This window comes from Crocuta crocuta, unplaced genomic scaffold, assembly GCF_008692635.1.
Source record: "Crocuta crocuta isolate KB4526 unplaced genomic scaffold, BGI_CrCroc_1.0 scaffold64, whole genome shotgun sequence".
In the NCBI taxonomy this organism is placed as follows: domain Eukaryota; kingdom Metazoa; phylum Chordata; class Mammalia; order Carnivora; family Hyaenidae; genus Crocuta; species Crocuta crocuta.
In genome coordinates, this window is record NW_027530640.1 from 13794486 (window position 1) to 13817484 (window position 22999).

Genomic DNA, 22999 nt, shown 5'->3' on the forward strand with positions numbered 1-22999 from the left:
CCCCTCTGTGATGCTCATCTGGATGTGGGGGGGCCAGCCTGAGCAGGGATTTCCCCCCCAGGGCACAGCGCAACAGTTCCAAAAAAATAGAGATTTGTATTTTTAAAAAAAATTAAATAAAAGCCCAGCTCTGCTGATGGGCAAANTACAACATGGAACAGTAGAGGCCTGGGGTGGGGGCACTGCGGCAGGGAGGAGGGGGCACAGGGCAGCCCCCCCTCCAAGGGGTCCCCCAAGACAACACAACATCAACAAGAAAAGTTGCAAATCAGGCAGAATGGGGACATCATTCCAAGGTCCTTATATACAGACACTGCATGACCAGCGGGGAAGGGGGGTGCCCAGATGAGATCAGCATGGGCATGTGGCAGGAAGGTGGGCCAGCCCAGGAGCAGAACAGGAAGACAGGCCTCTGCCCCACTCCCACCCCCATCCCCACCCCACCTTTGGTAACAAAAGCCCTTCAGGGAGCCCCTGGGGGTCAAGAGTTTCCTCGGGGAGTTCCCAGGGAGAGGGGCTCCCCAGTTCCGCCCAGAAGCAGGGCCGGAATGGGGACACCCTGTCTCCACCCTGGTCGGCCATGTGGGAAACAATGAGTTAAAAGTGTGTTGCCCACCCTTGACTCCACCATCTGCCCGGAAATGAGGGGGTGCTCCCTGGAAGTGGAGAGAAGGGAGCCTAGACATTGTAGAGGAGCCCTCTTGGGCACCAGCTGAGGGGAGCCGCACAAAAGGGAAGAAGGGCTCCCAGGGGCTGGCGGATGAAGTGAGGAGAAAGGACCTGGACCCTGCATGGGGGAAGGGCCTGCGTGGTCATGAGGCCAGTACTCACCCCCACGTAGGGCCCTGGCCAGGAAGTCCACGCTGGAGGGGTCAGGAGCAGGGCCCTGGAATGGGCCCATCTGGGAGCTGGCCGGTGGCTGGGGGAGGGGCATGGCCACGGGCCAGAAGGGGGCTCACAGGTAGATCTCACGCTTGGCTGTCTGGGCAGATGCCGGTGTGGCTGCAGGTGGGAAGTCCGAGGTCTGGGTCAGGGGGATTTCCTCCAAGGTGGCCGAGTCCTTGCAGGAATCATGGCTACTGTGGGAGAAGGCACTGTAGGAGGGCAGGAGGCGCACAGGGGCCGTTTTGGTGTTCCGGTCTTCCGGGGGGCTGGGGCTGCCGGCGCCCACAGGCTCCTGCCCTCCTCGGTCCTGGTAAGGCACGAAGGTGGAGAGTTTGAGGGCGCTGCTCTTGGTCCGGCGGCTGGGAGATGACTGGCCAGGCATCCAGCACGTGTCGGAGTGGCCAAACTCGCTGCACTCCTGGGTACATGTGCCTGTCATGGCGACATCAGGCAAAGGGCGCAGGTCTACAGGAGAGAGTGGGGAGGACAGTCTTCAGGCAGAGAAACCTCGCAAAGCTCCACTCTATGGCTTCCCACAGGCGCCTACACCCTGCCTCAGAACAGCGGTGCACGCCCCTTTTGCCCACTGAGTTCACAGGCATACACACCTGCAAATAGACACACACCCTCCCACCATCCGCCGCATGCTCTTCTCTCTCTTTCTCATACGATCTATCCTTAAATAGATGCATTCCTCCATCCTCAGCCACCCCCCAGCTCTCCTGTCAGCACACCCACCAAATCTGCCCTCAGACAGGTGCACAAACATAGAACCCATCTACACACTCCACCATCTATCTCCAGACAGGCTTAAACAAGCAAATCTACCCTTAGGAGTGAGAAACCCCCATCCTCATTTAAAGGCACGATATCTGTCTCTGTCTGTCTGTATGTATGTCTTCCTCTCTCTTTCTCTCTCTCTCTCTCTCTCACACACACACACACACACACACACCTTCAGATAGGCATGGACACACAGATCTACACTGGGCATCTCAATCCTCAGACCAAGGTGGGCACCCGCCTTCTGAACCCCTTCAAACTCACCATGCTCCCAGCTGTCCTGGAACCCCACCCTTCCCCAGCATAGCAAGGCCCTGCTTTAAAGCCAGGGAGAGGGGATGAGCTTCTGTGTGGACAGTTCACACAGAAGCACACACCCAGGTACTCACAAGCACACTCATGCAACCCCTCCCCACCTCACTCCAGCCCCCTATGCCAACCACCACCCCTGGCCTAGCTCCGGCTCCCTGCCCAGAACACCCACGGGAACAGGAGTTGGCCGCCTGACATCAGTAGCCGGTGTGGTTGCTGGGCAGCGGGGGTCTCCATGGGAACGGCTGGGCCATGAGCACTTCCTGCCACAGTTGCCCTGTCCCGCCCTTGCTCAGGGACGGTACCAGGCGGTGACCCTCCCTCAGGGACATGACTGAGCAGCACTGCCTGGGGCAGGGGCTCCCTTGGTACCACCCACCCTGGCTTGGCCTCCAGCCAGTGCAAGGTGAGGAGGGGACAGCTCTGTTGTTAACCCTCAAAGCACCAAGGCTCTTCAGCTCAGGGCAGAGTTGCGAGACCCAACTTGGCAGAGCATGGGCACTGGGTGGGCGGAGCTGGGTGCTGGGCCAAGTCCCACAGACCCCAGACCCCAGAGCAGCTCCCACATACCTGGCACTCCGCCTCAGGGCCTGCTCCGGCCAGCCGGCTCTGCGCGGGCACAAAAAGGACGAGATGGGCATGAGATAGAGCATGGAGGGGCACAGTGGGGTGGGGGTGCTCGGAGACCTAGGGCCGGGGATGTCAGACAAGTGCCCTGTTCCTGAGAGGCTGGGAAATGGAACTTTTCATCATTTGCCGGGGCAGGGGGGAAGTGTGGACTGAGGGAGGGGACAAGACCCAAAGACAGCTACAAGCTGGAGAGGCTTTCAGTCCTAAGGGGAAGCTTATTCAGTCTCCCCTCACAAGCTACCATGGATGCCTTCACAGACACACACACACATACATTCGCACTGCACACACACACGCGTTTTGACAGCACACCACCATCTAGTCCCACACTGACCTCTGCTCTGGCCCAGACCTCCCTCCTGCCATCACCCTTCAAAACCCTCCCAAACAAGCCCTTCCCATCCCCAGACCTCCCCGCTCCCTTTCCTCAGCCAAAGCCTCTCTGGCTCCTCCTCTCCGGGCATCATCATACCCTTTTCTGAGCTCTTTATAGCATCCAGGGTCCCCTCCCTTTTCTCAAGGCCCTCTGACCCCATTAAGGGACCCCCATTCCCTCAAGGTTCCCTCAAGTTTCCCTCACCACTGCCTGAGAACCTGTGGCCACTGTTCTCCCAGTCCCTGTTGCCAGGAAGGCAGTATAATGTGGTGCTGAATGCAAGGTCTTTGGAGTCAGAGAAGCCTGGGTTTGAATCCCTCCCAGCTCTGTCACTTCCTGCGTATTGCTTTGGGCAAGTGACTCAACCTCTCTGAGCCTCTCATTGCTCCACTGTAAAGAGAATAAGGTTCTCAGACCAGAGAGTAGTTGTGAAGATTAAATGAAGATGTGGCTGAAATCTCTCAGCACAGTGATTACTGCTGAACATACAACAAGCGCTCAATAAATGGAGGATGTCTTTGAAGTCTGGTTACCATTCTCAGCATCTACCCAATCCCAGGGTGCTGGTGCTCCTCACCGTTCTCGGGGTGCTCCATCTCTCCGATGCTGCCATCGGGCGTGGTGCGCTCATAGTGATCCTCGGGCAGAGCCAGGGGACCGAGTCGGGGTCCCGAGGATGACTTGCTGGATGGCGTCTCAGACTCCTCCAGGCCACTGTCATAGTAACTGTGCTGGGACGGGTCCTGAAGCTCTTGGGCCTGACTGGTGGCGGAGAAGGTGACGCGGCGGTGAGGTAACTGCAGAGAGAAGGAGTGTCACTGCTGGCAGGCCGGCGGGCCCCAGGGGCCCACCACCACCACCCCTGCCAACCTCAGCACCCCCCTCAGGCCCACCCCAGAGCTTCTGGTCCCCCAGGCCTCAGCAGCACCCGAGACGAGGCGCAGCCCCCCAGCACAGCAGAGCCCCCAAGAAAGCACAGATGCCAGTCAAGGACTTCCCCTTAATTCTAGGACAGCTCCCAGATAGCCAAGGCCACACTGAAAGTCCCAACAGCAAAGGCCCCGGTGTTATTAGAGCCCCCAGGCCACCACAATAAGCCTAATCCAGTACAACCACTCACCACTGCACAGCTTCCCAGTACTGGCACAGCCTTTCATTCTAGAACAGCCCACACCAGAATAGCACAATACCAGCCAACTCCCCTAATTCCAGCATAGCCTTCAAACACGAGCAAGCTTCCAATTTCTAGAACAGCTTCCTCAAAGCCGTATGAACTCTTCGTTCTGAAAGAGCTCACCGATACCAGAACGGTACACCGAATAGCACCCCTGAACTTCAGCTCCTCACCTGTCTCATTGCTCTGTAACTTCCCATTGCCTCCGTCCAAATGAGCTTGCAAGGTCTTTCTGATCCTCAGTTCCTACCCCTGCTGTGTGATGCTGCAGGTTGCTTCAGGACTCCCTGCTGTGTCCCCTCCCACTCAAGCCCCTCGTCCCCACTTCATCCCCATCCAGAGAGGCCTGGGAGTGGAAAAAGGTGGGAGGGACGAAGGAAGGGGAGCCTGATAACAAACCAGGGCCCCTTGGGGGTGGGGAAGCAGAACAATGGAAACTCCTCCATCCTCCAGTTCAGGAAACAGTATTAACTGTAGAGGGTAGGGCCCAGGAGGACCCGGGCATAGGGGGAGGGGCCTGACATCCATCAGGAATTAGGAAGGCCGGCTTCAAATGGAGTCTCCTTCTAGGAAATAGGAAGGAGCTTCTGGGAGGGGCTGTGGCTTGGTGGAGGCAGGACTTAGGAGCTTGGACTGGGGGTTGGGATAGAGGCAGTGGAACTGTGACAGGCCGCTCCAGGACGGCAGCCCTGTCTGCCTGCCACAGGTTAATGATCATCCCAGGAACCTGGCAACCTCAGCTTGGCGCTTGGCACCAGCAACCAGTCACCCAAACACCCACCTGGGACTGCCACTGATTCTCCTGCCAACCAGAAATCAGGAGTTGTGGAGGGCATAGACCCAGGGTCCCTGGAAGCCAGGGGTGGGATTAGCTCAGGCCAGGGCTCTCCAGGCTCCCTCCAATCCTCTAAGACTTGGCTGGTGCTTTGTGTTTATTCTAAAACCCTCAACAGGAACTTATCAAGAAGGCCAGAGGAAGGGGTCCTGAGTTTGCAGACCCACCCTCCCGACACCATGACACTCTCCATCCCATCCAAGGCAGTTGGGGTGGTGGGGGGAGCTGTCAGGACAAGGAGCCCTGAAGCTATTGGGAAGGCAGCTCAGAACTATCTTCCCATCTTGGCTCTCCCCTCGCCGTCAGGAATAGGCAACCCTTCTTGGGATCCATGTTGTTATCTAAAACACCGAATGGTCTGGGTGATGACAGGCGGGGTCCCCAAAATTGACCTGGACATTTGGGACTGGGATGTTGTAAAGGAGCGTTGTCCACCTGGTGTTGAAGTGAACAGTCTCCAGGAGGGGGTCTGTGAGGCACAGGGACATCTGGTTGTCAGATGCTCCTCCTCCTAGTTTTCTCCAAGACGACAGCCAGTAACCCTCCCTTCACTATCAAATCTTAAAAAGCCTAGATCCAAATTCTCTCTGACTCCAGTCCTGAAGTTCTAGACATTTGCTGGGTATTTCCTATTGGCCCTTCAAATTCAACAAGTCTGAAACCAAATTCTTTTTGTTCAACCAGCTTCTACATGGGCAGTGACTTCATCACTGTCCCATCACCCAGACATAGGAGGAGGATGTTTACCTAGGAATCCTGGTAGCTGTCATACTCATTCCCATCCCTACCCTATATCCAGTCATCCTGTGAGCCCAACAGGTTGTTTCTCCCTAAGTGTAGACAAATCCATCCATCCATTGTCCCCACTGCCACCGTCTTAGTCCAGACCTTAGAGTTTTAATCCTGTACCTTCACCTTTACCCCCTTTATATCCATGATACATTCCACTGGACCTCCTAAAACTCAGTTCATCCAGAACTCATGAGCTTTTTCAGAGGCTCCCATTTCCTGTTCAGGAACTTCTGGCATGGCCTCTGTGTCCTCTACAAGCTACAATTCTTCCCGTCTCCTCTCTCAGCTCTCTCCTGTAGCCTCCACACCAGCCCGAATATTCCCCTTCCCGCCCTCTCCCTCTTCCTAACTTGGCCATGCTCACTGCTGCCTCAGGAGCTGGCTCCCTTGGTTAAACCTCCTGCCCAGCTCCTGCTCATCACTGAAGAGCTGGCTCAAGTTTGACATTTTCCGTCCAGGAGCCAACTCCCATGTCCTATGCAGGTTTTCCCATACTGTGTTCCTCAAAGAAAGGGAGGGGGCACTATGGTCAAATAAGTTTGGAAAACCCAGTTATACAAAGTGTAACAGGTTCCCCCCATTTGTCGCAAGATTGGCAGAGCGTTTAAGAGGTTAATGTGATAGTGCATCTCTTACTCCCCAAACTAACTTAATCATGGGACCCCTTTTGTATAGCATTACGGATTATAGCAGACTCTGGAAATCGGATTTCCTGATGCTCTCTGAATTCTGACTCCATCGCTAACTAGTTTTCACTTCTGGAAAATGAGCATTAGAATGACTTATGTCACAAAGAGTTATGAGCATTGAATGAGCTAATTCACTTAAAGTGCTGAGTAGGGTACATTGTACCTAGTATAATGTTAAAAAAAAAAAAATGGAAGCACCTAGTTGCAGAAGTTATAGTGGAACAAGATGGAAAAAGCTTTACTATGTCCCAGTCGCCATTTAAGATTCTCAATTGCCTCATCTTTCCACTTGCACATGTCGTACAAATATGACCATTTCCCTTTAGGGTCTAGCACTACATGGATCACACAGTAGGAGCTTGGCCTGTGTGTTTCGATGACGACAATGGTGTTGTGGTTTGGTTGTATCTGAATGTTGGAAGATACTCAGTGTGGCTCCGTGGATGTGTTGGGTTGCAGCTGAGTAAGGGATAATCCCTCCGATGCTGGGAAAGAAAGAGATGAAGAAGCTAAAGGAAAAAGAGAAAGATCGACCTGGCAGCAGCAAGCATGGGAACAAAAGAGAAAGACTGTTTGGTCAGGAGTTGCTGGAGGTCCCCCTAGAGATGCTTATTTGTCCAGGAGAAATGACATGAAACTAGATTTCACTTGCCCATGCCCCACTCCTCCAAATCCCCCAGGAGTTTTTACTTTGGGGGTATCCCCAGGGCGTTAGGGGGTTTGTGGACGGAATGAGGGTAGAGAGCTGGCGCCTTGGGCCTCCTGGGAGTGTCTCAAGGCTCTTCAGTCACCATGGAGACATGTTGCCTCTGGCCTCAGAGACTCTCCCAGGACCTGAGGCCCCTCACCCAGGCTTTAGCCCCTGTCCCCCTTGGGCACAGCCAGAGACAGGGCAGACCCAGGAGAGCAAGAAGTGAGAGACGGAGAGAGAGAGAGTGAGAGCCAGCAGCCCAGGGTGGCCAGAGCAAGGAGCTGAAGGAAGGGAAGGGTGGAGGGGTAGGATTAGAATACCTCAGTCTCAGTCAGAAGGGAGCACCCTAAGAGTGGGGATACAGAGCAGGCCAAGTGCAAAGAACCTCAGGATTCCCTCCCCTCTCCCTGGGCCCTCCTTTGCAGTAGTCCAGGCTGGTGATCGTGGTGCGGACACGCAGGGCAGGGCCAATAACTCTTGGGAACTGAGTGATGTTGGGATGAAGCAGCTGGGAGAGGCATCTGGGGAGACCATGCCCTGGGGGAAGGTGGCTGGTATAATCAAGGGCTTCTCTGCCTTCACCTGAGGTGGGCAGGCTGCACTCCACCCTCACCCGGTGCTCTGGCCTGCACTCTGTCAGGGGGTGCTCACTGTGCCCAGACTGGAATGGTCCAGTCTCAGCCAGTGGACAAAGGGCGGGATTTGGGTGCATCTCACTTGGGTGCAGCTGCCCTTTCTTGGTGCAGGGCGTCATTCCTAGGGAGAAGGCCTCACAAACATGGGGTGAAGGGACATGCTGTCAGATGTGGGGGTAGATGGGACGATGGTAAATTAAGATAGGGTTGGGGTAGAACACAGGCCGAGGAAGTGGGAAGGGGCAAAGAGAAGGGATGGGGAAATTGGGTAGAAACCTAAGGATAAAGGGCTGTTTCCAGTCTCTCTCACTCCTTCTCTCAGTTCCAGGAAAATAAGAAACCAAAACTCCAAAAATAGAGAACTTTATTGTCAGAGGTAAGTGTTTGGGTCTGGGGAAGGGGAGCTAGGGCCCAGCCACAGGAACGTGGGATGAGGAAGAGGCTGACACAGCACACCTAGAAGGCACAAATAGGGAGCCCCCCCTCCCTGACAGAGTCTCTACCCAGTTACCCCCGAGGACTCCTGGTTTCCCTGTTTCCCTTCTAGAGAAGCACCAATGGCAGGTCTGAGCTAGAGACCCAGGTTTGGAATAGACTTCTTCACTTCCCTCCCATACCTCTGCCTCCAAACCCCTCTGCTCACCCGCCCATCAGCCCCCAGCAGCTAGACCAAGCCTAGCGCCTCGGGATCTGACAATCATAGGCCTCTCCCAGTGGGGAGGGGGCAAAGAGGAGGATGCCACAGAGCACACCCTCCCTGTGTTTTCACTAAGCCTAACCCCCTGAGCCTGGGTGAGGTAGCAGTGTCATCCCCAAGGCCCCAGCACCCCCAGATCTTTGGTCCCACCGCCCACCACTGGCTCGGGTTGGCCCCTACGGGCTAGTGAGCACACAGGTCTGATATACCTGCTCTGTCACTCCCATACCTCGGTCCAGATGGCCCCGTGGTAGGGGTGGGGTAGGGGCTTGGGCGTGCTGAGCCGCAAAGGCTGGCCTACCTGCTTGCTGGGGTATTTGGGGGGGTTGGTGCGGTAGCTGTAGTCGGAGTACTGCTCAGAGCCCGTGGACGTGGTGTCACCTGTGCCCACGAATGTGTTTGCGGGTGGCAGGTCCTGCACCACCTGGTGCTTCTTGGAGGCCGAGGGTGACTGGGGCTGCAGCTGGATGGAAGGCAGTGGGGAGTTAGAGCGGTAGTGGCGGCCCAGGTCAGGGCTGCCTGGTGGATAGTTGAGGGGCAGGTGGATGCGGGGGCTGTCCCCAGGGGCATCGCTCATCAGGTTGAACTTGAGGGATTTCTGCAGCCCGGCTTCATCGTCATCTTCCACTGGCTTCACAGGCTTCGGGGACTTGCTCTTCTTGCCTTTGCTTTTGTTTCCCTTGGAGGCTTTGCTGCTGGGCTTGGGGGCATATAGGTCCTTGGTCTCCTTTTTACCAGCCTGGTAACCACTCTTGGCTTCCCGCTGCCGGCAATAGCGCACGAGCACTGCCAGGGCAATGAGCAAGGCCACAGCCACCACACCAGCCACCACACCAAAGAGGATGTTGCCCCGCTGCTTGGAGCGCTCGTATTCTGGATCTCCAGCGATGTCGATGTCCAGTGGCGTGTCCAGGCTGTGGCCCAGAAGGGTCTCTAGCAGGGTGCGGTTGGCCAGGGTCTCGTTGACATAAAGGTGGACCAAGGCTGTGCCATACCGTGGGGGCTTGCCACGGTCACTGACCTTTACCACTAGGCGGTGCAGCCCGTGGTGGCGCCGCTCAATCTCCTTCTCGAGGGTGATAGCCCCTGAATGTGACCCAATCTGGAAGAGTCCGTAAGGGTTGCCACCAGCAATGCTGTAGGTCAACTCAGCATTGACACCAGAGTCAATGTCCTCAGCTGTTACCTGGCTGACCGTCTCACCAAGACGCGTCTGGGGGGTCAACAGCCGGTGGGAGGTGTTGGAAGGGGCAGTGATAAAAGGCGCATTGTCATTCTCATCCAGCACGTTGATGGTGACACCAACATAAGCTGAGCGAGGCGGGACGCCGCCATCCACTGCCTTCAGCTGGAAAGTATAGGTGCTTTGCTGTTCCCGGTCAAAGCTCAGGCTGGACAGGATGGTGCCTGTGCCATTCTGGATAACAAAGTCACCATTGTCCTGCTCCACCGTGAGCTGTACCCGGGCGTTCTCCCCCTTATCCCCATCAATGACAGTCACCATGCCGACTGGACTCAGGGCCGGCATGTTCTCCATCACTGAGAAGTTGTAGCCACTCAGCATAAACTTGGGGTCATTGTCATTGCAGTCCAGCACGTTGACGAGGACGGTGGCTGTGCCCTGCAGGCTGGGGCTGCCCCGGTCGGCCGCCACCACCTTTAACTCATAACTGTCCCGCTGTTCCCGATCAAGGGAGGTCTTCACCCGGATCTCTCCAGTCTCGGGTGAGATGGTAAAGAGGCCCTTGGCGGCCGGCTCAGGCTCCAGAGAGTAAACCAGCTCAGCATTAGAGCCCGAGTCAGCATCACTGGCAGTGACTTCGGTGACCACTTCACCTGGCTTGTTGTTTTCGGGGAAAGCGACCTCAGTGACGCTCTGGGTGAATACAGGTGCATTGTCATTGACGTCTACCACCTGCACCTTGAGGGAGTTGGTACTAGAGAGTGGGGGGTTGCCAGAGTCCACAGCCACAATCTCTATGGTGTAGTCTTTGACCTTCTCATAGTCGAGAGGGGTGGTGGTCTGTAGGAAGTACTTCTTTTTGCTGTCACTTCCTGTCTCACTGGCCTGGCGTAGCTGGAAGGGCACATCACCTGCCACCACACAGGTGACCGCTGCATTCTCTCCCTCATCTCGGTCAGATACCTGTACCAGGGCTACAGCTGTCTCCTCTGCCACATCCTCTGAGATGTTCGCCATCCCGTCTTGATGGGTCACCAACCCTATGCCCCGGATCTCAATGGTGGGGGCATTATCGTTCATGTCCTTCACAGTCACCACCACTTGGGCGCGGGCACTCTTGGGGTTGGTGCCTCGGTCCTTGGCGAGCACTGAGAAGCGCAGGGTACTTACATCTTCACGGTCCACAGGGCCCTGCACAGTGATAAGTCCGGTGTTCCTGTCCAGTCGCAGAAGACGTCTCACCACTTCGGGCGCCTGGTGGAACGTGTAGTCAATCTCTGCGTTGGCACCTTGGTCCGAGTCATTGGCCTTCACCTGCAGGGCAGGGGAGAAAAGGAAAACAGGGATGAGTTAGTCTGGGGATAGCAAAGTCCAGGACACATGTGCTGCCTTTCCAATGAGCGTGGCAGATACAATTCATTGCATGTGGCACCATTTCCAAAAGCAGCACCTATACTGCCCTTTTTCCAACCCTGACACGGTGGCAGACACTACTGATCTATTTCCCTGAGGAGCACAGATGCAGCCTGCATATCCTCAGCAGTGTTACAGGCAACCAGAAGAGATGGGATGGGGCATAATTCAACGCTGCTTCCCATTCCTGTACAAGTGTGCCCAAATATGGGGATGAAGATCCAACTAGCACCTGGGGCAGCCCTTCCACCCAGTGAAACTGGCCTTCAACCCTTCTGAAGAGCTGGAAAGGTGTGAGTAGTAGAAGTGTCACGTATGCATGACATACGTGTGTAACATGCACGCAAGCACACGCATGGGTTACGAACCTGGGATTATATGTTATTGCGTGAGAAGGTACGTGTTTGTGCGCTGTGTATTTGCACAGAGTAGGGCCCCACATGCCCCACCTGGAGGCCACAGGTGAGGGGATTTCTTTTGAAAGGAGCCAGGTAGGGATATGGGTCAGAGTGAGCCACGGCTCTCTCAAACCGGGGAAACCTGTTTCAGCAGCCTCTTCCCTCCTGGCGGGCGCTGGCTAGGCACCAACTTGAGGAATCTGGGCGGCCGAGCCTGCGGCCGAGAGGGAGGGGTCGGTGCAGGCCACAGAGCTTGCTGGCAGCGGGCTGGGATCCCAGCACCAAACAATGAACTGTCTGTCCCTTCGCAGTGGGCACGCCCTCCCACGCCAACGCCGACGCACACTCTGCCCAGCTCTATACAAATATGGGTGGTGATGGGGCAACAGGAACCTGCTGGGAATGGCCATGAGGTACCACTGGTTGGGGAGACACAGAGGGTTGGAATTATGTCACAGCTGGACAGAATGTGATGGCCGTAGGGGTGTGGGTGGGGGGATAAGTGGGGAGAACAGGACAGGTATAACTTGGCAGAGTGTCTGAGGAGCACAGCAGAACAGTCCTGGGTTCAAATCCCAGCTCCAGCACTCTCTGACAACTATGTGACCTTGGGCCAATTACTCAACCTCCTCCAGCCTCAGTCTACAAAATGCATAAAATGGGGATAATAATAGAACCTATTTCACGGGGCTGTGGTGAGAATTAAGTGAGAGAATACTTGTAAAATTGCCTAACACTGCTGGGCACGTGGCAAAAGCTCCCTAAATAGCATTTATCCCTCTTTTTTGTTTTGCTTTGTTTTGTTTTGTTTTAGAGAGAGGAAGAAGAGAGAGCATGAGCTGGGAGAGGGAGAGGGACAGAAGGAGAGGGAGAGAGAGAGAGAGAGAGAGAGAGAGAGAGAGAGAGAGAGAGAGATAAGTAGGCTCCATGCTCAGTGCAAAGCCCGACGCAGGGCTCCATCCCATGACCTTGGGATTATGACCTGAGCCGAATTCAAGAGTCAAATCCTCAACCGACTGAGCCACCCAGGCATCCCAACATTCATCCCTCTTTTTGTCCATCCACCTGTCCATCTCAGAAAATTCGTGCTAACACAGTGCTGGACACTGCATCTAGTGGGCCCTCAAAGCATTGCCAGTCTCCTCTCCTTCCGGGGAGGAACCAGGACCCTTTCAGCAATGGAGACACCTGGGCAGGGCTTCCCAGATACCCTGGTATTTGCTAACCCCTGTGAGAGCCAACCTGTTTCTTCTCGCCAGCCGCCCTGCCCCCGGTCTATCTGTCCCCTACCTTTTCATTATGATTTCCACTTCTCCCTGTCTCTAGACTGGTCACCCAGCTTCTTATCTGCCTCTCTTGCCATCCTACCACCCTTTGTCTCTATGACTCTTCACTTCTGTCTCCGTTTCCCTCCCAGCCTTGCTGAGTTCTTTCTGCCTCTTTCCCACTGCTGATTCTTTCCCACCCTCTCTTTTCTGCTCTTCCTCCAGCCCCATCTCTGCCCTGCTCTCCTGCTTCAGCCCACTGGATGCATAGGCTTTGAAGCCAGATTGCTGGATGAGGCCAGAGTGGGATGTGAACACATCAGCTGGGTGAGATAAGATGAGTTTCCAAATCTCTATAGGCTTGGTTTCCCATCAGTGAAATGGGGATGATGCTTACCTTATACTGTAAGGATTAAATGACATAACACACATAATGTGTTCGGAACACTGCCTGGCACCCAGGCTATTATTATTCGCCATCTCTGACGGTCTGTCTCCCTATCCTTCCTCAGTCTCTCTTCTACATGTTCAAGTCTACCAGCCTTAAAAAAAAAAAAAAGGCTGAAATTCCTACTCATGCCCTGCTTCAGTTTAAGGATATAGAATGAAGGGTTTCCCAGGACGGTAACGGTATACAGGGCAGGCTGTGCCCTCCTCAGCTCCCTCACTTCAAAGACAGACAGCTTCAGCCCAGGGGGAAGGAGAAAGGAGCTGGGGCTGGCAGGAGGCCAGGGCTGAGATGACAGCGGGAGATACGCCCACCTGTCTGCAGGGACGCTTTCTTTGCTCCCTCCCAGGCCCTGGCTCCACCACGCTGCCCAAGCCCCTGGGGCAGTTCCCATGGAGAGGGTTGCTGAGAACTTCAATAGAAGCAGCTGACCCCCCATGATACCATGGCACCCCATACTCAAGAGCACCCTGTACCAGGGAAGGAAGCGGGTGTACAGACAGACATCTGAGTGCAGTTTTCTAGAACTCTGAGGACTCACTTGGCTAAGATAATCTCACTCGACTGTCAGGGAGAGGCAAAGTAAGGCTGTGTCTTCTAGCTTCAGGAAAATCTCACGTGGCTAAAGGGGCACTGGTTGGGAAGATATTCTCATCTCTGGAGAGACTGTTCTTGTTCCAACTTGGCTCACTTGGTTGGGGAGGAAGGTATCATTTGACATGGGAGGGGATTTCACTTCTCAGAGGCTTCTCCAACTTGAGTTGGCCTTGGGAATGGGGGGGGATTGCTGTTCATATGCTATCTATGCTACGCTATGTCACTCTCACTAAATAGCTTGATAGAGGAAAATCATATCACTTACTGGGGTGGGGGGCAGGGGGCTTATAGGAAGATCTCACTGGATCAGGGCTAGGAAGAAGAGCTCTTACCACAGTACCCTGGCAGTTTCCCCTTAAGTAAAGGAAATACTCACCAGGTTGGGGTGGGCTCCCATTTCTAAAGGTGGGAACCCTAACAGTTAGATGGAGGGGCCTCTCACCTGGATGACTGAGTGGCCTATGGGGCTGTTCTCAGACAGCTCAGCCTCGTAGGAGGGCCGCTCGAACTTGGGGGCGTTGTCATTGGTGTCAAGCACAGTGACTCGAAGCAGGGCACTGCTGGCACGTGGGGGGCTGCCACCATCCTGCACCTTGATGGTGAGGTCATAGGAATCCCAGCGCTCCCGGTCCAGGTTGCCCATCACGATGAGCTGTGGCTGCTTCCCCTCCTGGTCCTCTGCCACCTGAAGCCCAAATAGCTCCTGGGCCTCGGGCCCGGCCTGCAGCTCATAGGACGCCACACCGTTGGGGCCAGCATCACGGTCAGAAGCCACCGGGATGGGGAAGAGTGAGCCGATGTTGGTGTTCTCAGGGATGGGTAACGTGATGACTGGCGAGGCGAAGTTGGGCGTGTTGTCATTGATGTCCTGTACCTCTATCTGGCCCTCTAACAGCCGGGGACTGCCATTCTGCACGAGGTCTGTAATAGACACCTCAAACTCCAGGATGCAGGGCTCACCAGGGAGCTGGTTCTGGCATTCACGGAGCCCCTCACGGTCGATAGAGGTCTCCGTGGTGAAGATGTCTCCTGTCTTGCCATCCACCCGCAGGTACGGGGCGCCTACCTCTAGTTTGTACAGGTGGCCCATATCTGGAAAACCGTAGTCAGCTGCGAGGCTCCCAATGAGGGTGTTGGGTGGCTGTTCCTCCAGCACCTTGTATACCACCCGAGTGGCATGGCCTGGGGACGCGGCCAGCAGAAGCAGCAGTGTCAGGAGCAAGGGAGGCAGCAGCAACCGTTGCCCCCCAGGGCCTGGGCTAGGCCTCAGGGGCCCCATCCTGGCAGGCTCTAGAATCAGGAGGGCTGAAAGGGGAAGAGACAAAACAGGAGGTCAGCTGGGAGGAGGAACCCAAGCCAGCCCCTGACTCTCCCTCTGCCGCCTGTACGGCTAGCCCATGAGGAGAGCTCAGCTCCAGCCCAGAACCCTGATTCCAAAACCCAGAACCCCGAGTTTCACCCACGGCTAGGTGTAGCAGCAGTGTCTGCCCCAGCTGGAGGAGCCGGTAAGGGGCCTGGAACAAGTCTAGAGCGGCTCCCGCCCATGGAACGCCCTGACCCTCCTGACACTCCCTCCTCCCTGTTCTCTGTGCTGTGCTTTGCCCAACACCTCCTTCTCACCAGCATCCTGCCTTAGTCACCCATGGTAATTACCCTGATACTGAGATACAGAGACAGCAAGTGGAAAGGAAGGCCTTAGGCACCCCCCCCCCCACATACATGGTAGAAAAGACACAGACACCCCTTACATTCCCTGGACCCCATGTGGAGGGCCACTCAGGATGGCTGGAGAGAGTGGGAAGAACATCTCATTTCTCTCCCTTTTGAGATGCCAGTCAGTATATGTGTATGAGATGTGACATGTCAAATGCCTTTTTTTTTTTTAATGTTTACTTATTTTGAGAGAGAGTGAGAGAGAGCAAGCGGGGGAGGGGCAGGGAGAGAGGGAGACACAGAATCCTAAACAGGCTCCATACTGTGATCAAAGCCCCACTCCAGGCTTGATCCCACAAACCGTGAGATCATGACCTGAGCTGGAGTCGGACGCTCAACCGACTGAGCCACCCAGGCGCCCCTCAAATGCCTCTTTTCTGACAATAATCACCCACAGTGCCCAATGCCTTCACCCCCATGGGTGGGGGGGAGGCAGCTGACACTAGGCACCCATCAAGGCTTGGAGACAGCTGGAATTGAAGAGAAAGAGCTAGCCACCCACCCACCCTCAGACACACACTGCCCCAGCCAGTTCCCAGGACTCCAGTTCCCCCCTCCCCTGCTCCCAGAGCAGGCAGGCGAGACACCAGACACCGACAGGTGTGTGGAAAGTGTAGAGGCTAACATTGGGGTCAGGACTGTGGTCAGGGCTGACTAGCCCTGGAATTGGCATTGGGAGCTGCCCTGGCCTGTCTTTAGCAACTGTGCGCCCAGCAGGTCTAACTGGGACAGAGTTGCCAACCACACCACCAGCCTCTCCGTGACCACTCCCCTCCAGGCCCTACTGAGTCTCTCAGTGAACATTTGGCTCCTATTTGACCCCTCTCCTCACAAACACCTGGCCCCTATTTCATACCTGGCCCCTCCCCAGTCCAGTCGCGTCTCAGACCTGCTTCTCCATGCCGACCCCCAGATCCTTCCAAGCGGGGCCCCCGTATGTCGTAGCCAACCACAAGCTGCACTCCCATCGCCCCAATAACTCGCTTCTGCGCATCTACCCCAGCTTTGAGGCTATGCATTTGCAGACCCCAGCCGGACCCGCTACTATCCCAGTCTTGTCCCCCTCTTCCTCTAGGAGGCCATGGTCATGGCCAGCCTCTCTGTTCAAATCCAAAGTCCACCACTTCCAGCAGAGGGCTCAGGGTCACTCTCCTTCTATCACCTCCCCATTTGCACCTGAAATACCTGCCTCCCACCTGGAAATCCTACGCAGCCTGGCAGCGCAGCCTTATCTTAGACCGCACCTGCCCCACCGAAGGCTGACTCTGGTCACCCAAGAAGCCTTCCCAGGCCTCTCCAGCCCACGGTGACCTCTCCTTTTTCCAACTCACAGCCACCATTGTCTGCCCCAATCCTGTGACAATGAATCACTGAGCTCTCTAGGACACCGCCCTCCTGCCTGTGTTGTTCAACTACAGTACTGTGCACCTATTCCTGTGTTCTCTGGCTCCCCAGGTGAACGCCAAACTTCCTGAAGCTAGGGCCAGGCTCCCTGCGTTCATCCCCCTCCCCCAACCCACGCACCTTCACGGTGATGCTGGGCACCGTGCCTTCAACTAATGTTTACTGTGCACTTACAATGTGCCAGGCTCTGTCCGGGCACTGGGACTCCGCAGCATACAAGATAGACTCAATCTGCTACCATGGAGCTCACAACAGTTCTAACTCAATGACTACTTGTCAGTTTTATTTGGTTGTAAGCATTTGGCACATGGAAGGCAGCAGGGTGGAGAAGACATCACAATGTCTGGGGTGAAGCCTAACTGCCCATTTCCTGGCTGCTGAGCAGGAGGAAATGATTTAGGGCTTCAGTTTCCTTATCTGCAAAATGGGAATACTACTACCTATTGTCTAAGGAGTTTGAGATCTTATGGACTAAATGCCTAGCACACAGTAAATCCTCAACAAATGCTCCCTCAAAGCACCTACAATTGCAGTTATGTGGCTGTTTGGGAAATAATTTGTCAAATGTTCTTCCGTCAGGACTGAGCATAGAGCAGGAGAGCCTCCGCTTCGTTTGCTTCTACATCCTCAGGACCCTGCGCTGGACCCAGCACACAGTAGGCCCTCAGAAAGAGCTCCTGAGTGACTATTTTAGCTCCCAGGCATTGCCTATCCTGGTACTTTCTGGGTGGTGACTGCTTATTTCCTTGCACAATTCCCTTACTCCATCGAGAACCTACTGGGGTCAAATTTAATCCCTCTCTGTTTAGGTCCAGAGTAGACTCTCAGCAAAAGTTCACTGAATGCAGATTCCTTACACAAGTCAAACACTTGACTTCCTTCACAAAGCCTTCCCAAACCACACCCTCTCCCTCGGCACTTCTTGGCAGTTAAGGTGCTCAGAATGTGTGAGGCTGCTTTTCAGATTAGTGTGCATGCTTGTTCCGAGTTGCAATCTTAACCTCTTTAAAGGAAGGAGGAATTTATCTAATATTCCATGTGAATGCCTCCTCCAGTCACTTCCCCTCTAACTGCATGGATCTAGCACAAGGCTCATCTTACTTTCAAGCTCCAACCCAATCACACCTCCAGAGGACTGTCTCCAAAGAACCTCATTCCCTGCTGGGTGCCTGAGCTGGCCCTCCCCCCATAGCACGGCCCTCCCCCAATAGCGCGCAGGCACACACACGATGAAATCATCTTGCACGCCAGTTCCATGCATAAATCTTGGGAAGGTGGGGGTTTTATGGGAATTACCCTAAACCTGACACAGAGGAGAAATAAGGCAGTGACTGCTTGCCTCCACTCACTCTCTTCAGAACAGGGATTCTTAACCTTTTTAGATCATAGCCCCCTTTATGAATTTTATGAAACTATGGTGCAGATTTTTCCAAGACAAATGAATGCTCACAAATTTTGGCCATAAATTCAGAAGTCTGTGGTCTGACAGAGTCAGGGTGATTTTGATGTGTAGCAGCTCCAATAGTTACAGATTAAGCCCTCCCTTCCCCCTCTCAGGGTCACAATACATGGCTCTAACTCCTCAGGCCTCCCAGGCAGCACAAACACAGTAACCCTCCCCCCCACATCTATTTTCTCTCTCTCACTCATTCACCCTGTCACCCTTAGGAGATCCCTTACCTCTATCCTGCAGAAGAGTCAGGAGAGGATTGGGGTATACAACTTCTGAGTTGGAAAGAGAACTACAGAGGAATATCCAAGGCCAGGAAGGTATGGATAAGAGGGTGTTTCTGGGAAGTAGGAATTTAGGGGAACATAGGTTTGGGGGTGTGGCTACACAGAGTGAGGGCAAGAGTTGAAGAAGGTTTAAGGCCCATGAAGTGCCTGGCAAGTTGCTTTAAAATGAGTATTACCTGCCCCCACCCCCAGGAATTTAGATTCTAGGGGAGAGACCTAGAGAACCCCCCAGGCAGCAGGGTGCAATATCAGGAAATGAATACACTAGGTCCCTGGAGTTAAGAAAGAAGTGCAAATTCTACAGTCACCTTTACCATCATCATCACTGTCATCACTATCATTATCATCCCAGCTAACACTCCCTGAGACTTTACTCCATTTGCATACATTATCTCATCTAATCCTCCCCACCCTCTGAAGCGGGTACTTTATTATTACCCGGCTCCCCATCCCCCATCGTACAGATGATAAAATTGAGGCTCAGAAAGAATAATGAACTGTCTCAGGTCACAGAAGAAGTAAGCGAAGAGTCAGGATCTGGGAAATTAAGAATGCCTCTTCACATCCCAGAGTCTGGGGGGGAACAGAAAATCAACAAAGGTCACAGAAGCTGGAATATGTTTGCTATGTAGCATCTCCCCCCTCCCCGCCCTCCCCAGGCTACCAAACTTGCCTGGCCAGGACTCTTGGACTCTCCCGACCACAGGTCCGAGGGATGCAGGAGTCAGAGGAGCCAGGACCAGCAGTGAGGCAACCCTAACCCCGCCCCACCCCCCATCATCCCTGAACTTTGCTCAGGTGGTTGGTTATTGGGAGTCATTAGTCCCAGGCGGCAGCTTTGGAAGCGATTAGCGTCTTATCTGCCCTTCCCCAGGCACTGGCTGCCTTCCTGGCAGGGGTGTCCCCACCTCTGCCCAGTGACATAGGCACCCAGGACCCTGAGAAGCAGAGTGGCGGCACACACAGTGACTCATTCTTCTCAGGCCCGAGGAGCGCAGTAAAGTATGAGGGGGCAGAGTCCAGGGAAGGCCACGGAAAACGCCATCTGTGTCAACATCTGGGGAGGGAGGAGAAGAGCAGTGAGGGTTCACCTGCAACCTTCATTTTCAGCCCACCTTGGGGACCACAGCCCGCTTTCTGATGAATGCTAAAACACCTAGAGGCAGCCGTCGTCACTGGGACCAGGTCAGCTCTGAACATCCCTTCCTTTACCCCTGCACTGTTACACAACAGCCACTGCCACCGTGGGCAAACAAACAAACAAACAAACAAAAAACAGCAAAAACACAAAGGACTAAGCCAACCTCTGGGAGAGTTGGGTAAACAAGCAGGGCTGTGTGGGGTGGAGCTGTTCAGAGGCTTCCCACAGTGAACAAGTGCACAGCCCTCAGCTCCTCTCCCTTCTCTTTCACAACCCTCTATTAGCCTCTGCAGGGCTTCTAGGCACCTGCATTCTTGAGTCGGATTGTTGGGGTTCAAACCCTTGCTCCGCCACTTCCTAGCTATATGACCTTGGCCAGGTGACTTCACCTTTCTGAACCTATGTCCATATCGTGGAATGGAAATAATACATTCTGCCTCCTGGAAGTTATCTGGGAGAATTAAATGAGATCTGTGGCATTGAGGTCAATATATTATACTGTAAAGGACAGGGGTATATATCAAAGAATTGAATAGAGCATTTTATTTCCAGCATCAGGCACACAGTAGGTGCTCACTGGTTCAGTAAATAAATGCACCCATCCTCTGCCAGTTGAGAAGACCTATGAAGACAAGGTTGGTGTGTATCTTACCACTAATATTGCATCCTGACCACCCACTATGGGCCCTGGCGGATCGCAGGTGCTCAATACATTGTTGAAAGAATCTCACTGCAGCACCAGCTATCCTTGCTCATGGTAGGGGCAGCTCTCTCCCCATATCAGAAGAGCCTCCTCGGTCTCCTCCCCGCCCCCAGGCCCTCTCCTGACGCTCCCACCCCTCTCCTCCCAGCAGTAAGCTCACTATATCTAGCCCAGATCCCCTGACCAAGTAGCCGCAGCAGCAGCCCCCGTGCCAGGAAGATACCAGACTAGCAAGGCACCCTCTTCCAGTTGAAGTCCCTTACTGAATTGGGTTGGAGGAGAGAGGGCAAACAAGCGGCCAGAACTGCAACCAGATCTGCTCCCTCACTACACTCCCCCTTGGCTATCCCTGGAGGCCCTTCTCATCCTCTCTCCGATTCCACCCCACGCCCTGGGCTAGTTGTAATTACAGATTTCATTCCTCCTAGACCTCTAGTCAAGAAACTAGCCCCCACCCTCAGGTTGTCACAAACACCTTCGGGGAGCCCTCTTTCCTGGCAGCTACGGAAGGGTAACCCAGAGCAGGTAATGGAGGCCCCCAGAGTCTTCCCGCAAGGCATCCTGGACTCCGCCGCCGCCGGGGCAGCCCCCTGTCTACACCGCCGTGGTCAGCGGGCGCTCCCCGCACACACCCATAGGGCGGGCATCTCCTCCCAGAGGACGCAGTAGTGTGGTGTGTCGAGAGAGAGTCGGGGGGGGACAGCTGTTCCTCCACCATCCTCGGACTCAGGCCGCCCCACCCCCACCCCAGCGACTCAGGACCTCCGGGAGCTCAAGGCGAGGCGGGGGAGGGGGGGCGGTGAGAACGTGCGTCTGACGGCTGGCCCCTTGCGCCCCAAGCCCCAGCGACCGCCGCGGGGAACCCCTCCTCCTCCGCGTCTCGGCCCTCTGCCTAGGGTCCCCTGCAAGCGGGCGCCGGCGGGAGCCGAGCAGCGGGCGCCGGGAGGGGGCGGGGAGGGAGCCGGCGCCGAAATCACAAAGCGTGGCGAGCCAAGCCGGGTGGGGACATTCTCCGGAAAAGGACCCTCTCACGGCTAGCAAAAAGGGGTCTCTGCCCCGCACTCAGTCCTCATAGACCTCAACGCCTCACCAAATACTTCCAGCTAGAAGAAATAGTCGTCAATCACTGCTGGGGAAACTGAGGCCAGAAGCTGAGTCCTGAGCGTAACTGAGTCCACCTCGCCTACCAGTTTTGCTCCAGCGCATGCAGCGATCTCCCTTCGGCCCGCAGGGCCTTGCCAGCGCACACGACTCTGGCCTGTAGCCGGCACCCGGTGGAGGGGGCGTCCAGGTGTGAGAGGGACACAGGTGTGCAGGACCCAGGTGTGCTGGGGACCCAGGTGGCTCGCAGAACGCAGCTAAAAGGCCCGAAGAGGGTCGCAAACACCGCCGCAGGCCTGCACCCTCTGCGAAGGGACCTGGGGCCCTGAAGCCCAGGGGAGCCGGGATGGCGCGGCCTGCCAGTCCAGTCTGTTCCGGGAATACCCGGCCAGCCAGGCCCCAGAGTGGGGGCGGGGGAGACGCAGGCAGGGAAGCCGGTCCAGCCAGCCCCCAGGGTTCCCGCTGTGCTGATATTTGCAATAACAATGTCGTGATTAAGATGAAGGGGCGCTAGGGGTTCGCCGTACCGCCCAGCGGCTTCCCAGGACTGTATCTGGCCTCTGAGGGAAGAGGGACGTGTGTGTGTGTGTGTGTAGGGGGTGGCTGCAAGGTGTAATGTGACACTGTTGGTGTAAGGTGTGTGTGACACCCAGTGTTAAGATGTGTGAAGCGGTGGATTGTGTGTTTGCGCCCGTGAGGCGCCGCTGTAGGTTCTACTTTCTGTGTTAGGGTGTGTGCCGTCAAGGCGTGTACTGAGACACTAGGGTTGTGTGTTTATGTGGGTGCAGTTGAGGGGGGCAAGCGAGACCTGTGTTATCTATGTTCTGGCCAAGGAGTGGGTAACATATTTTATGGTAGGGTGTGTTCCTTAAAGGAATATGTATGTGCCAGGCTAGGTTTTGAGTGTTCATTTGGCGAGCCGTGGCTGTGACACTCGTACATGAGGGCACGGGATTGTGTTTGTGTGTCCATGTCGCCAAATGTCACACCCGGTTGTGTTCTGTTGCTCTGCTGTGGCCAAGGGTTGTGTGTCCGTGCTGCTGAGCGTGCAGACGCTGAAGCGGATTCTGAGCTAGTGACTGTGCCCCAGTGGGCGCTGGTGTGCGGGAGGTATGTCTGTGTGCACATATGTACGGATGTATGTATGCGTGTACATATGCCCGTGGTCTGGCCCTCTGGTTGCCCGCGGAGAGCTTGAAGCACCTAAGTGATCTGAGCTGGTGGCCCAACAAGTGTGTGTGTGCGTTGTGTATGAGGGTCCTTGCTTGCTTCGTCCTCGGGGAGCCCCGTTCCCCGCAAACTGGGGGCTGCGCGCTTCCCCCAACCACCTCCGTTCGGCGCGCTCCTAGAGTCGCCTTATTCCCCGCGGGTCCAAACGCGCAAGGGTGCGGTGCGGG

General features: G+C 55.2%; 1 protein-coding gene across 2 annotated transcripts; it reads right to left on the minus strand.

Moving 5' to 3' along the window:
• Positions 1 to 455: 455 nt before the first annotated feature.
• On the minus strand, positions 456 to 15097 carry PCDH1 (protocadherin 1). Of its 2 annotated transcripts, XM_077768829.1 has the most exons (4): positions 14246 to 15097; positions 8801 to 10996; positions 3564 to 3783; positions 456 to 1350 (listed from the first exon to the last, which is right to left on the minus strand). In XM_077768829.1, the coding sequence occupies exons 1-4, from the start codon at positions 15080 to 15082 to the stop codon at positions 956 to 958; spliced, it is 3648 nt and encodes a 1215-aa protein (XP_077624955.1). In that variant the 5' UTR covers positions 15083 to 15097; the 3' UTR covers positions 456 to 955. The 2 variants fall into 2 exon arrangements, with proteins under 2 accessions (XP_077624955.1, XP_077624956.1); XM_077768830.1 differs by lacking the exons at positions 456 to 1350; positions 3564 to 3783 and having other exon boundaries at positions 8150 to 10996.
• Between the last annotated feature and the right edge of the window lie 7902 nt (positions 15098 to 22999).